We start from the raw sequence: 13,027 nt of genomic DNA on the forward strand, positions 1-13,027 counted from the left end.
CCGTGGGAAGGGCCAGCAACTTTCATGCCTCCTAACTCGTAATCGCTTACGTTTATCAAAATGCTCTCCGGAATATAAATGTTAGAGGCATAGGTGCATCATTTTCTAGGTAGAAAACTGTTGGTTCCCTGCGCTTGCACTGTAGATGAGGAGACCAACTTTCATGCCTGTTAACTCATGAACGCTTCCACTTATCAAAATACAGCCAGGTGTTAAATACTCGAGACATAGTTGCATTATTCTACCAAAGTATTCGTTTCTAGGTTGAAAACTGTTGGCTCCCTGCGGTTGCACTGTAGACGAGGAGACCAACTTTCATGCCTGTTAACTCATGAACGCTTCCACTTATCAAAATGCAGCCAGGTGTTAAATACTCGAGACAGTTGCATCATTTACCAAAGTATTCGTTTCTAGGTGGGAAAACTGTCGGTTCCTCGTGGCGGCGCGCTTGCTCAAATTTTCACTCCCGTGGGCAGGGCCAGCAACTTTCATGCCTCCTAACTCGGAATCGCTTACGTTTATCAAAATGCTCTCCGGGATATAAATACTAGAGGCATAGTTGCATCATTTTACCAAGGTATTCTTTTCTAGGTAGAAAACTGTTGGCTCCCTGCGCTTGCACTGTAGACGAGGAGACCAAATTTCATGCCTGTTAACTCATGAACGCTTCCACTTGTCAAAACGCAGACAGTTGCATCATTCTACCAAATTATTCGTTTCTAGGTGGGAAAACTGTCGGTTGCTCGTTCCGACAAGCTTGCCCAAATTTTCACTCCTGTGGGCAGGGCCAGCAACTGTCATGCCTCCTATCTCGTAATCGCTTACGTTTATCAAAATGCTCTCCGGGATATGAATTCTACTGGCATAGTTGCATCATTCTACCAAAGTATTCTTTTCTAGGTAGAAAACTGTTGGCTCCCTGCGCTTGCACTCTAGACGAGGAGACCAACTTTCATGCCTGTTAACTCATGAACGCTTCCACTTATGAAAATGCAGCCAGCTGTTAAATACTCGAGACATACTTGCATCATTCTACCAAAGTATTCGTTTCTAGGTGGGAAAACTGTCGGTTCCTCGTGCCGGCGCGCTTGCCCAAATTTTTACTCCCGTGGGCAGGGCCAGCAACTTTCATGCCTCCTAACTCGGAATCGCTTACGTTTATCAAAATGCTCTCCGGGATATAAATACTAGAGGCATAGTTGCATCATTCTACCAAAGTATTCTTTTCTAGGTAGAAAACTGTTGGCTCCCCGCGCTTGCACTGTAGACGAGGAGACCAAATTTCATGCCTGTTAACTCATGAACGCTTCCGCTTATCAAAATGTTCGCCAGGTGTTAAATACTCGAGACATATTCGCATCACTCTACCAAAGTATTCGTTTCTAGGTGGGAAAACTGTCGGTTCCTCGTGCCGGCGCGCTTGCCCAAATTTTTACTCCCGTGGGCAGGGCCAGCAACTTTCATGCCTCCTAACTCGGAACCGCTTACGTTTATCAAAATGCTCTCCGGGATATAAATACTAGAGGCATAGTTGCATCATTCTACCAAAGTATTCTTTTCTAGGTAGAAAACTGTTGGCTCCCCGCGCTTGCACTGTAGACGAGGAGACCAAATTTCATGCCTGTTAACTCATGAACGCTTCCGCTTATCAAAATGTTCGCCAGGTGTTAAATACTCGAGACATATTCGCATCACTCTACCAAAGTATTCGTTTCTAGGTGGGAAAACTGTCGGTTCCTCGTGCCGGCGCGCTTGCCCAAATTTTTACTCCCGTGGGCAGGGCCAGCAGCTTTCATGCCTCCTAACTCGGAATCGCTTACGTTTATCAAAATGCTCTCCGGGATATAAATACTAGAGGCATAGTTGCATCATTCTACCAAAGTATTCGTTTCTAGGTGGGAAAACTATCGGTTCCTCGTGCCGGCGCGCTTGCCCAAATTTTTACTCCCGTGGGTAGGGCCAGCAACTTTCATGCCTCCTAACTCGGAATCGCTTACGTTTATCAAAATGCTCTCCGGGATATAAATACTAGAGGCATAGTTGCATCATTCTACCAAAGTATTCGTTTCTAGGTGGGAAAACTGTCGGTTCCTCGTGCCGGCGCGCTTGCCCAAATTTTTACTCCCGTGGGCAGGGCCAGCAACTTTCATGCCTCCTAACTCGGAATCGCTTACGTTTATCAAAATGCTCTCCGGGATATAAATACTAGAGGCATAGTTGCATCATTCTACCAAAGTATTCGTTTCTAGGCGGGAAAACTGTCGGTTCCTCGTGCCGGCGCGCTTGCCCAAATTTTTACTCCCGTGGGCAGGGTCAGCAACTTTCATGCCTCCTAACTCGGAATCGCTTACGTTTATCAAAATGCTCTCCGGGATATAAATACTAAAGGCATAGTTGCATCATTCTACCAAAGTATTCGTTTCTAGGTGGGAAAACTGTGGGTTCCTCGTGCCGGCGCGCTTGCCCAAATTTTTACTCCCGTGGGCAGGGCCAGCAACTTTCATGCCTCCTAACTCGGAATCGCTTACGTTTATCAAAATGCTCTCCGGGATATAAATACTAGAGGCATAGTTGCATCATTCTACCAAAGTATTCGTTTCTAGGTGGGAAAACTGTCGGTTCCTCGTGCCGGCGCGCTTGCCCAAATTTTTACTCCCGTGGGCAGGGCCAGCAACTTTCATGCCTCCTAACTCGGAATCGCTTTCGTTTATCAAAATGCTCTCCGGGATATAAATACTCGAGACATATTCGCATCACTCTACCAAAGTATTCGTTTCTAGGTGGGAAAACTGTCGGTTCCTCGTGCCGGCGCGCTTGCCCAAATTTTTACTCCCGTGGGCAGGGCCAGCAGCTTTCATGCCTCCTAACTCGGAATCGCTTACGTTTATCAAAATGCTCTAAGGATATAAATGCTAGAGGCATAGTTGCATCATTCTACCAAAGTATTCGTTTCTAGGTGGGAAAACTATCGGTTCCTCGTGCCGGCGCGCTTGCCCAAATTTTTACTCCCGTGGGCAGGGCCAGCAACTTTCATGCCTCCTAACTCGGAATCGCTTACGTTTATCAAAATGCTCTCCGGGATATAAATACTAGAGGCATAGTTGCATCATTCTACCAAAGTATTCGTTTCTAGGTGGGAAAACTGTCGGTTCCTCGTGCCGGCGCGCTTGCCCAAATTTTTACTCCCGTGGGCAGGGCCAGCAACTTTCATGCCTCCTAACTCGGAATCGCTTACGTTTATCAAAATGCTCTCCGGGATATAAATACTAGAGGCATAGTTGCATCATTCTACCAAAGTATTCGTTTCTAGGCGGGAAAACTGTCGGTTCCTCGTGCCGGCGCGCTTGCCCAAATTTTTACTCCCGTGGGCAGGGCCAGCAACTTTCATGCCTCCTAACTCGGAATCGCTTACGTTTATCAAAATGCTCTCCGGGATATAAATACTAAAGGCATAGTTGCATCATTCTACCAAAGTATTCGTTTCTAGGTGGGAAAACTGTCGGTTCCTCGTGCCGACGCGCTTGCCCAAATTTTTACTCCCGTGGGCAGGGCCAGCAACTTTCATGCCTCCTAACTCGGAATCGCTTACGTTTATCAAAATGCTCTCCGGGATACAAATACTAGAGGCATAGTTGCATCATTCTACCAAAGTATTCTTTTCTAGGTAGAAAACTGTTGGCTCCCTGCGCTTGCACTGTAGACGAGGAGACCAAATTTCATGCCTGTTAACTCATGAACGCTTCCACTTATCAAAACGCAGACAGTTGCATCATTCTACCAAAGTATTCGTTTCTAGGTGGGAAAACTGTCGGTTCCTCGTGCCGGCGCGCTTGCCCAAATTTTTGCTCCCGTGGGCAGGGCCAGCAACTTTCATGCCTCCTAACTCGTAATCGCTTACGTTTATCAAAATGCTCTCCGGGATATAAATGCTAGAGGCATAGATGCATCATTTTCTAGGTAGAAAACTGTTGGCTCCCTGCGCTTGCACTGTAGACGAGGAGACCAACTTTCATGCCTGTTAACTCATGAACGCTTCCACTTATCAAAATACAGCCAGGTGTTAAATACTCGAGACATAGTTGCATTATTCTACCAAAGTATCCGTTTCTAGGTGGGAAAACTGTCGGTTCCTCGTTCCGGCGCGCTTGCTCAAATTTTCACTCCCGTGGGCAGGGTCAGCAACTTTCATGCCTCCTAACTCGTAATCGCTTACGTTTATCAAAATGCTCTCCGGGATATAAATACTAGAGGCATAGTTGCATCATTCTACCAAAGTATTCTTTCTAAGTAGAAACTGTTGGTTCCCTGCGCTTGCACTGTAGACGAGGAGACAAACTTTCATGCCTGTTAAACCATGAACGCTTCCGCTTATCAAAATGCAGCCAGGTGTTAAATACTCGGGACAGTTGCATCATTCTACCAAAGTATTCGTTTCTAGGTGGGAAAACTGTCGGTTCCTCGTGGCGGCGCGCTTGCCCAAATTTTTACTCCCGTGGGCAGGGCCAGCAACTTTCATGCCTCCTAACTCAGAATCGCTTACGTTTATCAAAATGCTCTCTGGGATATAAATACTACAGGCATAGTTGCATCATTCTACCAAAGTATTCTTTTCTAGGTAGAAAACTGTTGGCTCCCTGCGCTTGCACTGTAGACGAGGAGACCAAATTTCATGCCTGTTAACTCATGAACGCTTCCACTTATCAAAACGCAGACAGTTGCATCCTTCTACCAAAGTATTCTTTTCTAGGTAGAAAACTGTCGGTTCCCTGCGCTTGCACTGTAGACGAGGAGACCAAATTTCATGCCTGTTAACTCATGAACGCTTCCACTTATCAAAACGCAGACAGTTGCATCATTCTACCAAAGTATTCGTTTCTAGGTGGGAAAACTGTCGGTTGCTCGTTCCGGCGCGCTTGCCCAAATTTTCACTCCCGTGGGCAGGGCCAGCAACTTTCATGCCTCCTAACTCGGAATCGCTTCCGCTTACCAAAATGTTCGCCAGGTGTTAAATACTCGAGACATATTCGCATCACTCTACCAAAGTATTTGTTTCTAGGTGGGAAAACTGTCGGTTCCTCGTGCCGGCGCGCTTGCCCAAATTTTTACTCCCGTGGGCAGGGCCAGCAACTTTCATGCCTCCTAACTCGGAATCGCTTACGTTTATCAAAATGCTCTCCGGGATATAAATACTAGAGGCATAGTTGCATCATTCTACCAAAGTATTCTTTTCTAGGTAGAAAACTGTTGGCTCCCTGCGCTTGCACTGTAGACGAGGAGACCAAATTTCATGCCTGTTAACTCATGAACGCTTCCACTTATCAAAACGCAGACAGTTGCATCATTCTACCAAAGTATCCGTTTCTAGGTGGGAAAACTGTCGGTTGCTCGTTCCGGCGCGCTTGCCCAAATTTTCACTCCCGTGGGCAGGGCCAGCAACTTTCATGCCTCCTAACTCGGAATCGCTTCCGCTTATCAAAATGTTCGCCAGGTGTTAAATACTCGAGACATATTCGCATCACTCTACCAAAGTATTCGTTTCTAGGTGGGAAAACTGTCGGTTCCTCGTGCCGGCGCGCTTGCCCAAATTTTTGCTCCCGTGGGCAGGGCCAGCAACTTTCATGCCTCCTAACTCGGAATCGCTTACGTTTATCAAAATGCTCTCCGGGATATAAATACTAGAGGCATAGTTGCATCATTCTACCAAAGTATTCTTTTCTAGGTAGAAAACTGTTGGCTCCCTGCGCTTGCACTGTAGACGAGCAGACCAAATTTCATGCCTGTTAACTCATGAACGCTTCCACTTATCAAAACGCAGACAGTTGCATCATTCTACCAAAGTATTCGTTTCTAGGTGGGAAAACTGTCGGTTCCTCGTGCCGGCGCGCTTGCCCAAATTTTTACTCCCGTGGGCAGGGCCAGCAACTTTCATGCCTCCTAACTCGGAATCGCTTACGTTTATCAAAATGCTCTCCGGGATATAAATACTAGAGGCATAGTTGCATCATTCTACCAAAGTATTCTTTTCTAGGTAGAAAACTGTTGGCTCCCTGCGCTTGCACTGTAGACGAGGAGACCAAATTTCATGCCTGTTAACTCATGAACGCTTCCACTTATCAAAACGCAGACAGTTGCATCATTCTACCAAAGTATTCGTTTCTAGGTGGGAAAACTGTCGGTTCCTCGTGCCGGCGCGCTTGCCCAAATTTTTACTCCCGTAGGCAGGGCCAGCAACTTTCATGCCTTCTAACTCGGAATCGCTTACGTTTATTAAAATGCCCTCCGGGATATAAATACTAGAGGCATAGTTGCATCATTCTACCAAAGTATTCTTTTCTAGGTAGAAAACTGTTGGCTCCCTGCGCTTGCACTGTAGACGAGGAGACCAAATTTCATGCCTGTTAACTCATGAACGCTTCCACTTATCAAAACGCAGACAGTTGCATCATTCTACCAAAGTATTCGTTTCTAGGTGGGAAAACTGTCGGTTCCTCGTGCCGACGCGCTTGCCCAAATTTTTGCTCCCGTGGGCAGGGCCAGCAACTTTCATGCCTCCTAACTCGTAATCGCTTACGTTTATCAAAATGCTCTCCGGGATATAAATACTAGACGCATAGTTGCATCATTCTACCAAAGTATTCTTTCTAAGTAGAAACTGTTGGTTCCCTGCGCTTGCACTGTAGACGAGGAGACCAACTTTCATGCCTGTTAAACCATGAACGCTTCCGCTTATCAAAATGCAGCCAGGTGTTAAATACTCGAGACAGTTGCATCATTCTACCAAAGTATTCGTTTCTAGGTGGGAAAACTGTCGGTTCCTCGTGGCGGCGCGCTTGCCCAAATTTTTACTCCCGTGGGCAGGGCCAGCAACTTTCATGCCTCCTAACTCGGAATCGCTTACGTTTATCAAAATGCTCTCCGGGATATAAATACTAGAGGCATAGTTGCATCATTCTACCAAAGTATTCTTTTCTAGGTAGAAAACTGTTGGCTCCCTGCGCTTGCACTGTAGACGAGGAGACCAAATTTCATGCCTGTTAACTCATGAACGCTTCCACTTGTCAAAACGCAGACAGTTGCATCATTCTACCAAAGTATTCGTTTCTAGGTGGGAAAACTGTCGGTTGCTCGTTCCGGCGCGCTTGCCCAAATTTTCACTCCCGTGGGCAGGGCCAGCAACTGTCATGCGTCCTATCCCGTAATCACTTACGTTTATCAAAATGCTCTCCGGGATATAAATACTACAGGCATAGTTGCATCATTCTACCAAAGTATTATTTTCTAGGTAGAAAACTGTTGGCTCCCTGCGCTTGCACTGTAGACGAGGAGACCAACTTTCATGCCTGTTAACTCATGAACGCTTCCACTTATCAAAATGCAGCCAGTTGCATCATTCTACCAAAGTATTATTTTCTAGGTAGAAAACTGTCGGTTCCCTGCGCTTGCACTGTAGACGAGGAGACCAAATTTCATGCCTGTTAACTCATGAACGCTTCCACTTATCAAAACGCAGACAGTTGCATCATTCTACCAAAGTATTCGTTTCTAGGTGGGAAAACTGTCGGTTGCTCGTTCCGGCGCGCTTGCCCAAATTTTCACTCCCGTGGGCAGGGCCAGCAACTGTCATGCCTCCTATCTCGTAATCGCTTACGTTTATCAAAATGCTCTCCGGGATATGAATTCTACTGGCATAGTTGCATCATTCTACCAAAGTATTCTTTTCTAGGTAGAAAACTGTTGGCTCCCTGCGCTTGCACTCTAGACGAGGAGACCAACTTTCATGCCTGTTAACTCATGAACGCTTCCACTTATGAAAATGCAGCCAGCTGTTAAATACTCGAGACATACTTGCATCATTCTACCAAAGTATTCGTTTCTAGGTGGGAAAACTGTCGGTTCCTCGTGCCGGCGCGCTTGCCCAAATTTTTACTCCCGTGGGCAGGGCCAGTAACGTTCATGCCTCCTAACTCGTAATCGCTTACGTTTATCAAAATGCTCTCCGGGATATAAATGCTAGAGGCATAGATGCATCATTTTCTAGGTAGAAACTGTTGGTTCCCTTCGTTTGCACTGTAGATGAGGAGACCAACTTTCATGCCTGTTAACTCATGAACGCTTCCGCTTATCAAAGTGTAGCCAGGTGTTAAATACTCGAGACAGTTGTAGCAGAACCTTAAAGCGAGATAGACGAACTTCTTCCAAAATCCGTTTATTAGAGGCAGTTGCTCCGAGCCATCCTACTCGTTCTACAACGTTAAGAACAACAACAAAAAAAAAGGTGTTATTCCCCGTGCGCTTTCGAGCGAGCTTGCGTCTTCCTCTTCCTCTTTCGTCACAAGCCAAAACAACAAGCCAGTACAAGCCAACAGCCAATAAGCCAACAAAACAGTACAAGCCAAAACAAAAACCCCAACACATTCATAGTCAATTCTCAAAACACTCCCCCGCAATGAGCTTGCTCATTCTTGGATCTCCAATGGGAACAAGTGCTGTATTGCACGCCTTAAAGTTCCACCGGTCGGAAGTTGCACGACCCATGAACGGACATGTCCGTCTCTACCTGGAAACGTCTTTACGATTCGACAGATCTTCCATAGGCCGCGAGGGACCATATCTTCCTTCAGGAGAACCAATGTGTCGGTCTGTAAGCCAGTTGAGCCTGAAACGCGTTGCCAATGAGCAGTCCGTAGTTCCTGTAAGTAGTCACTCCGCCACCGTCGCCAAAACCGTTCCAGTAGCGACTCGCGGTACCGCATTGCCCTCTGCAGTCGCTGCTGAGTTCCAGTAGGCAACTGCGCTGAAGTGACGAAGGGTGGCAGTCGAGTCAGCCGTTTTCCAATTAAAAGGTGCGACGGTGTCAATGGCTCCTGCTCCTCTGATTCCGCATAGACGAAAGTAATCGGTCGGGAGTTGATAGTCGCTTCAGTTTCGGTGAGCACTGTGGTGAGTTCAGGAAGTGTTAAACTGCTCCTTCCAAGAACCTTTCGAAGAGATGTCTTGACCGACCGCACCATTCTCTCGTAGAATCCTCCCCACCATGCAGCCTTTTCCACAATGAATTTCCAATGAAGTCGAATGCTGGAGAAATAATTTTTGGCTTCTTCGCTACGAAGTGAGCTCCATAACTGCCGAAGATCTTTAGATGCGCGTTTGAAGGTCAGGGCGTTGTCCGAATAAACTGTATGACAGACACCCCTTCTTGACACGAACCTCCGAAAAGCTAGCAGAAATGTCGCCGTGCTCAGGTCCGTGACGATTTCCAAGTGAACAGCTCTCGTGATGGCGCAGGTAAACACTACTATGTAGGACTTGCAATCAGTGGTAGCACCCTTGTAGTAGAGAGGCCCGGCAAAATCAACTCCCACCACTGAAAAAGGTTCGTCCTTGGTAACTCGATCCCTCGGGAGTGGTGCCATTGGCTCTTCCGCAGGCTTCGCGCGCCACTTTTGACACGTCAGGCAACGATGAAGCATAGCCTTCACCGCTTGTCTACCACTGATGACCCAGTATGTCTCACGTAGCTCAACAAGCGTGTCTCGTACACCTCCATGAAGCAAACGAAGATGCGTACGCATTATTAACTTCTTTGTGAAGTCGTGATGTTTCGGTAAAATAATCGGTTGCTTCTGCGATGCATATCCGTCGCTCTCTTGAAGTCTTCCTTTCAAACGAAGGATTCCATCTTGATCCAAGTAGGGGGATAGTTTAAGGAGCGGAGAAGTTGAGGATATCCTTCCACCGTTACTGGCCAGGACTTCGTATTCGTCTGAGAAACATTCACGTTGAACCTGACGAATCCAGTACTTTTCTGCCTCATTTATTTCTTCAGTAAGGAGAGGCCCAGATACCTTTTCATGTGGTCGTTGACAATTCAAAATAAACCGTTTGATCCACGCTGTTATCCGTAGTACACGAAGAAAGGAACTATGCTTGGTGAGGTCGAAGAGAGCACATTGATCCCCCTTTACAACCGCAACTGTAACTTCCACTGCCTTCGCTTCAGTATTGACGATGTCTGTGGGTGTTCCAGGAGCTCTGGGCTCTGGTACCGAGCCGACCATGTCAATGGATGACAACCATTTTGGTCCAGTCCACCAAAATTCATTGTTTTGCAGTTGCCTGGGTAAAACACCTCGCGTGAGTAGGTCGGCAGGATTTTGTTCCCCTGGACAGTAGTGCCATGTAGAGGGATCGCAAAGGCCTTGTATTTCTACTACTCTGTTTGCAACGAAGGGTTTCCATCGACTTGCATTGGCCTTGATCCAGCAGAGCGCTACACTCGAATCGCTCCAAAATATCGCAGGGAAGCGTTCAACGTGGAGTGCACCGACAATGTAGTGAGTTAGCCGCGCTCCGATCAGCGCTGCAAGGAGCTCCAAACGTGGCAACGTAACGCGCTTCAGCGGGGCTACTCTAGCCTTAGCAGCTATAATCTTCACGTTGACAGTGCCGGCATCCGTTTCCGTCCTCAGGTACACAACGGCGCCGTATGCTTGAATACTAGCGTCACAAAAGCAATGCACAGAGTGCTTCGCTGTTGGTCCCTCGGTTATAAGTGCTCTGGGTACGGCTATTTGAGCAACGTCCGGGATCCCTTTCGTCCACCGCAGCCATTCAGACAGGAGATCATCTGGCAGTAGATCATCCCATCCGAGTCCTTGCTCCCATACTCGTTGGAAAAGAATCTTCGCCTTGATAGTGTATGGTGCAAGGAACCCCAAAGGATAAAAAATTCTTGCGGTTGCTTGCAGCAGGCAGCGCTTGGTGTCCGTCTTGTAGGTGATGAATTTCACAAGAGAGTCCATGGAAAGCAGAAGTGTGTCCGTTGCGGTGTTCCAGCTGAGTCCTAAAACCTTTTTTGACTTGTAATGAGAATTAGCCTCCGCGTCTTGTTCGCTGCTTCTCCTGAACTCACTCTGTAGATCCGGCGAGTTCGTCGTCCACTTTCGTAGCTTCATTCCAGCTGTCCTGACGACCTCGTTAGCATCTCTGGAAAACCGCTCCCCTTCATTCCGTGTGGCAACGCTCGTCACCAAATCGTCGACGTAGAAACTCTCGTTCAACGTCTCACACAGGGACTTCAGAGATGGATCTGCCGAAGAAGTACTCTCAAAATGACAACGAAGCGTAGCAGCCATAATGAAGGGACTGGATGAGGCTCCAAATGGGACACGGGTCATCCTCCAGACCTCAATTTCTCGTTCGGTGACATCACGTTTCGGCGTCGCAGCATACCAAAAAAACCGAAAGGCGTCACGATCAGTCTTGTTCAAGGAAATCTGGAGAAAAGCCTTCTCAATGTCAGCAACGACCCCAATTCGTTGTTTTCGGAACCTCATTAGTACTGCCAGCAAGTCAGGATTAAGGTTTGGTCCAGAATCCAAAACGTCGTTCAACGAGGGACAACCGGGAGCACTGGAAGAGGCATCGAAAACGATGCGCATTTTGGTGGTTTCCCTTTCGTGCTTGACAACGGCATGGTGGGGCATGTAATATGTTGGCCCATCCACTTCATGAGGGAGAAGAACCTTTTCTGCATGACCATCATCTAAATACTGTCTGATCGCCTTGTCATACTCGGCAGCCATGTGTTCATTCTTGGTAATTTGTTTCGTTAAAGAAAAGAGCCTCTTCCTTGCGACTTCTTCGTTTGACGGTAAATACGGGTGCACAGTCTTCCACGGCAGTGCGACCTGATATCTGCCGCTCACGTTCTTCATGGTCGACTTGAACACGGCGTCCTGATGCGTCGGGTTACTGTCCGTCTGAATCCCGATATGTTCCAAGTCCCAAAATTTCCGTAATTCATTGCACAATTCCGTTTCTTGAGACTCGACGTTTACCCGCATGACTCCTACGTTCGTACATATTGTAGTTGAACTTGAAGACGATGGGCCCTGTACTGTCCATCCAAAAACAGTGTTTGCCGCTACCAGGTCCTCGCTGATGTGCTGTATCTCGCCAGTAACGGTCCGCCAGTAATAGTCGGCGCCTACAAGTATACAGATGCCAGGCTCACAATGAACGTTTCCAACAGAAAGGTCACCCACACGCATTCCGGCCCGATGAAGGTTGGAAACCAAATCCGTGCTTGGTAGTTGCATTACGTCGTTACAAATATCGGGCATTTCCAATGCTTCTATACGTAGCTCACTTCTGTCGTACTGACTTCGGAGACAAATCTGAACCCGACGACACTTCCTCTGCCTGGCGCATTCCGTTCCAAATGTGTACAGCGATATTTGTTCCTCCCCTACTGGTTGACAGTTGAGTTTCTTCGAGAGTGATTGCTTGATAAATGATCTTTGGCTTCCGCCATCAAGAAGCACACGAACCAATTGCCGTTCGGTCTCACTTTCCGCCCAGGCTCGAAGGGTTTGGAGCAGTATGGTGACACCAGCAGAACTTGCAGTGCTTAAGCTTGCCGACGTAGCCAAGGCTGAAGACTCCACGGAAGTAGGCTGGTTTATCGGATCACACATAACGGTGAGATGGCGTCTTCCGCATTTACGACATCGAAGTCTGCTGGCATTCCTACAATCGCTCGAACGATGATACTGTCGGCCGCAGCGAAAACATCGCCATTTGGGATTTCAGTTTCTCTTTCTTCTCTTGAATCGAAATTGGAGCGTCACAATTCTCCAAAGTGTGTTCGTTGGATTCACAAAATATGCATTTTGTTGTCTCTGCAGCAACAGTCAATGCAGCCCCGGTCGGAGGAGGCTTCTGTGGCCACTGCCACTGCTTCTCGATCATACCCTTGCGTCCTTCGGGTTTTGTGGTCGTGTCGTAAACTCTCTCTCGACTGGATACTTCAATTCTCAGGAACTCTAAATACGAGGTCAAATCCTCTTCCCCATCGAGGTGTTTCCGGTCGTATTCAAGGTTGAGGTCGCTGGGAACAGCCTTCCTTAGCGCAGAAAGTAGGAGAACACCGTAAGACGTTTGCGCAACGTCGAGAGCTTCGAGCGGACACCAGTCATGACGGCGTCATACAGCTCGCGGAGCTTCATTACTTGACTGGAGTCGC

At 47.5% G+C, this 13,027-nt stretch overlaps 1 protein-coding gene across 1 annotated transcript; it reads right to left on the bottom strand.

Annotated features, from left to right (window-relative positions):
* Positions 1-8,456: 8,456 nt before the first annotated feature.
* Positions 8,457-12,479, bottom strand: LOC135398462 (uncharacterized). The gene has a single exon (XM_064629863.1). The coding sequence runs from the start codon at positions 12,477-12,479 to the stop codon at positions 8,457-8,459; it is 4,023 nt and encodes a 1,340-aa protein (XP_064485933.1).
* Positions 12,480-13,027: the final 548 nt, after the last annotated feature.

This window comes from Ornithodoros turicata, chromosome 6 (assembly GCF_037126465.1).
Source record: "Ornithodoros turicata isolate Travis chromosome 6, ASM3712646v1, whole genome shotgun sequence".
Lineage (NCBI taxonomy): Eukaryota > Metazoa > Arthropoda > Arachnida > Ixodida > Argasidae > Ornithodoros > Ornithodoros turicata.